Source organism: Cystoisospora suis, assembly GCF_002600585.1.
Source record: "Cystoisospora suis strain Wien I chromosome Unknown contig_8492, whole genome shotgun sequence".
Taxonomy (NCBI): domain Eukaryota; phylum Apicomplexa; class Conoidasida; order Eucoccidiorida; family Sarcocystidae; genus Cystoisospora; species Cystoisospora suis.
In genome coordinates this window covers 1-4399 of record NW_027161270.1, presented here as the reverse complement: position 1 = coordinate 4399, position 4399 = coordinate 1, and the positions used below count along the sequence as shown (strand labels likewise).

Genomic DNA, 4399 nt, shown 5'->3' with positions numbered 1-4399 from the left:
TTCGCAGAATGCGACCGGAGTCCGGAGCAAGCAATTTTCCCAGCCGCCTGCACTGGACTCCGGTCGCATTCTGCGAATGACCCCGGACGCAGTACAGAACAGCCACGTAGCAAATACCACACTGTCTGGAGCATGACCTATGAGGAGGATAACGGGACCTAACAGCAAGGAAGCTGTCGCTTCGTCCCGGCACGCCTCTCCAACACGCGATATGCCGAAAGCAGAGGGAAGTCCGCGACCTCCAACAGGAAAGCACGCTACAACACCCAACGCGATGCGCCACAGGGGACCTGACGCAATGTTGAGGAACCATCACTAGCCGCTGCTCGAACAGGGAAGAGCCTGATCTACGAGAGCAAGGCCTGAAGCCCCAGAGTCCCAAACTGTTGGTCGAACCTCCACAAGGACCAGCCGCCCGCACAATAACGCACTCAGCTTGTCGTTCGAGCTCGGAAGGGGACACCGACAATACAAGCTTAAGTCCACAACTTGATCTTTCTACTGCGCTTGACGCCTCTCGAGTATTTTCGGTACCCGATTCCCTGCTCACCACCCGGGCACGGCGTGCATCTACTTTCCAAGCCCGCAAGAGACTTAAACAAATTTACTCCTCACACTGACCCCCAGGCACCCGCGATCCGCGATCTTCGCCCACATAAGCCTTTCTCCTAGGTGTACTTACTCCGCGCGAGGTAGGCCACCGGGACGCCTTCTGCGACCACTGGTTGCAAAGCTTTCAACCTAGAGTGGGATTGACGGGATCAGATTCAAGCCAGATCAACCGCTGCTATGGGACTCAACGCCCCGCGAGTCCCTGTGACCCACCGCACCTAGCTCCTTGTCTGGGAGGAAAACGACTGCGGCTGGTATGACCATACTGCTACGACTGAGCGCGTCCCAGTCGAGGCGCCTTCCCGTCAAATGCGAGCACCCGCTTCTAATCCGAGCCAGCACAAATTCGCCGACAGTTTCTCTGCCGCCGCTTGCACCGGGCTCCTAAGAACGTGTTCCACTGTTTACCGCTGCCAGATTCTTGTTCACAATCTGTCATCTTCCTTTCCCTTTCCCGGGCAGTCCTACCTGTGCTCTCCTCTTCAGTTCCTCCAGATACCAACAAACAGAATGCCCCCTGAAAGCTTCGTGTCTGCGTGGCGACGATCCGGGCGGCAGCCTCCTGCACCGACCGGAGTTGAACTAGAATCCAACACCGAAATGTGCTTTGTCGTTCTGAGTGTAAACTAGCTTTAAGTCGGAGAGCAACATGACCAGCAACAGGGAGTACAGAAACGACAACAAGCTGCCAACTTCAAGAGCTCTCACGGCCCAGTAATATCTTCGTGAATTCTCTGGATACCCTGAAAGACAACGAACCCACACACACGCGCCGCACAGCAGCACACTCAGCACAGATAAAGTGATGCTACTCGACCCTCAAAGACGCAATGTGGCCGCACGAAACCATGTCTCACCGGCGGGGCTGCGGCGACGCTGGTACGCCTTAGCGCCCATCATGCCCAAACTACCCCAGGGAGAGACTGCTCGAGAGAATTGTGCGTGGGAGCCGGAACACGGTCGACACAGAACGCAGACTCTGAGATGTGTTTCTTGAACCACTCTGCGGCTTCACCCATGGCTCATCATTTCAACAAAATGCCACCTGCTCCTGGCCCAGGCGAGACAGTATGGCGCGCCCTCCCGAACCGCCTCGCCAGTTGACAGGGACAGAACATGATACGGACTACATGCCAAGTGGCGACGTACCCAAACCAGGCAAGATCCCACGATGAAAGCACTACTTTCGAGGTGCGCTTCCAAATGAATTTTCAGCTAATACTTCCTCATTCTGTTGGCAGAACCACTAGAACACTTGCGATCGTCCAGGGCCCGGTTCCGAGCTTCAGCAAAGCACACGGATCCGAACGAACACACCAGCTGCGGCTCGTTCGTCTGGATACAACGCAAGCCTCACCGAGACTGAAACAGAAGGCAATGCAGCCGATCGGAGGGCACACAAACGAGAGGATAAACGCGATCAAAACCAAAGTGATGTCATTGTTAGTCTTCTGATCATACTCCTGCAGGAGAAAAAATTAAGAAACCCAAAGGCACAGACCAGGGGCCGTCTCGCCCCAGTTACTCGCTGCCAGGAACCTCGACTTTACAAATACAAAGGCGCCAGAACAGAACTCAGTTACCTCCCCTTCTGCCTCTAGACTTTCCCTTGGAAAAATCTGGACACTCACAGAATCAAAATCATACACAGCTTGTCCGATGAGCAGTGATTCGGTTCGGAAGAGTAACCCCGGTACAAATTCCACTGCGGTGAACACAATGACTAGGTGGACACGTTTCCAGAAAAGAAAATGACCTACAATACAGCTGACAAGGTGGCAAGCTCCTCCGCCGCAGACACATCGTTAGCTCGCTGCGCACTGATGACCCACCATCTGCCACAGATCCGGATGCGACGCTGTGCGGATCCACAGCGCAGTCCTCGCAAGTGATACAAGCGTCGCTTGCCAGAGATCCTCGGAGCACAGCTATGGATACGTGGCAGCCGCGAAACGCCCACACCACCAGCGACAGGGATCGTGCCCGGGACCTCGGAATCGTGATTCCGACAGTACCCACACGTTCGTAAGGAAGGAAAAAAGGCAGGCACGCGGCCAGCGTGCAGCTCTGTTCAAGCGTGTTGAAACAGAAAACCACGGAATCGCGCCCTTTACTGGGGCGGAGAGGAAACTTCCCAACTGCGTCACTATACGCAACCCCTGAGAATGTAAAATGTGAACTATCACGCCTCGACTGAGCTGTCAGCTACCGACCAAGACGGGGAATACACCAGACAGTCGCGACGGGTACCCGTGGCCACACCTACTGTTCCCACGCCGAGAGAAACATCATCAACAGCTTCACTTCCCTCTGTCCTCTCCTCGCCTTTGAGCAGGGGCGCGTCCTGCTGGGACTGAGCATACCGGCACAAATCAAAAAGACGTCTGGCGGACAGGTTTCACCTGGTGGAACACCTTCTTCACGAACGGGCGCAGCCCAGACCACAATATCCCAAGGACCCCAGGATACACATACGTGGGGACGCGCATTCACTCAAATATGGAAACGGGAGCGCACCCGCCCCCAGAGAAGAGTCACTGTAGAAGCGGATGCACCAACCGAGAATCGCAGACGAAGGAAGGAGTAGAGATACAGGACTCCGAAATGTTCTATCGTGTCGGGTCGAATCATCCTCCCCTTCGTAGCGGCATGAAGGCGCACCAACCGGTTTGTGAATCTGGGACTCATACGGTGCGCCGAACTACCGCAACGAACAGACCGAGAACCAACAGTTTAGCTGACAACCGCTCTTCATCCGAACATGAGCGTCGACCGGCTCAACAGGCGAGGGCAACGAAAGAATGACCTGCGAGGATAGACGGTGACGTGTCGACAACCTTTATCACAGCCGAAATGACAAAGAACTATATTCGTGTGTAGCCCAAGAAATTCCTAAAGGGACCGTTGACGTTACTGAACAGCCCGTGCTTTGTGCGAAGCCTTTGAACTGGAAACATTTGGCACTGTCGTCTGTAAGTGACACCTAGCTACTCACATTGTGCCTTTTTTCCGAAGACGCCGTCCTCGCCGTCAAAGCCACGAGGGGAGCACTAGCGCTCCCAGGCCTGGCCGCTGCCTCAGCAGACGTTCCTCCATCCTCCAAAGTCCCAGCAGCAGCCTCAAACGCTGCCGCAGACGCCTCTACCGTCCCGTCCATTCTGAACGAAACCCCAAAAAAGCAGGACCTACACGGAGCCCCTCGTCCACGGATCCCAAACAGAAAGAAGCTCGACTTGTGTCTTTCAGCAAGCAAGAAAAGCAAGACACGTTCTCGACGGGCCAGCTGGACTATCCTGCGAGATGGCGACAGAAACTACGTGGTCAGCGACATATGGCGGCCACGGACAAAAGAGACAGTCAAAAAGGTCTGATGAGCACGAACAGAATTGAACCCACACCGGTACCTGCGGTAAGAAAACTGAACCAAAACGGCACCACAACACAGGGCCGCGAAAAAAAGAAAACAAGTAGCTCAAAACGAAAGCGGACTGGTCTCAGAAGCAGACTGCCGGCAGAGACAATCGTGTCACCGAGCTCGGAAAAACCGCGCTCACAGTTGCATGCGAACGGCACCGCAAGGCCGGTGCCTTCACACTGAGCTGGAAGTGATGCGCGTTCGGCTTCTCGAAACATCACCACGTCTACCTGTGGGGCCAACGAAAAAGGCACGGCAACCTGCCTTTTGAAGCAACGGTTTCAGTAAGCTTTCAGAACCGGCGCTTTCTTCCTTTCACTTCTTCGCAGTACGGACTGCACACACTGCAGAAGAAGTGAAAGGAAGAAAGCG

At 54.8% G+C, this 4399-nt stretch overlaps 1 protein-coding gene across 1 annotated transcript; it reads right to left on the bottom strand.

Moving 5' to 3' along the window:
- Positions 1-48: 48 nt before the first annotated feature.
- Positions 49-4108, bottom strand: CSUI_010825 (uncharacterized protein). Its single transcript, XM_068070926.1, has 4 exons — positions 3608-4108; positions 2879-2965; positions 1970-2075; positions 49-1355 (listed from the first exon to the last, which is right to left on the bottom strand). The coding sequence occupies exons 1-4, from the start codon at positions 3767-3769 to the stop codon at positions 1195-1197; spliced, it is 516 nt and encodes a 171-aa protein (XP_067917098.1). The 5' UTR covers positions 3770-4108; the 3' UTR covers positions 49-1194.
- Between the last annotated feature and the right edge of the window lie 291 nt (positions 4109-4399).

Bases quoted from the DNA above. Each gene is read 5' to 3' on its own strand.
- CSUI_010825 (XM_068070926.1), bottom strand. From the start codon at position 3,769: ATGGACGGGACGGTAGAGGCGTCTGCGGCAGCGTTTGAGGCTGCTGCT. The intron at 2,966-3,607 runs GTGAGTAGCTAG...CGGTATGCTCAG, and splicing joins CTTCGGAAAAAAGGCACAAT to TCCCAGCAGGACGCGCCCCT. The intron at 1,356-1,969 runs GTGAGGCTTGCG...GTTGTCTTTCAG, and splicing joins TGCCTTCTGTTTCAGTCTCG to GGTATCCAGAGAATTCACGA.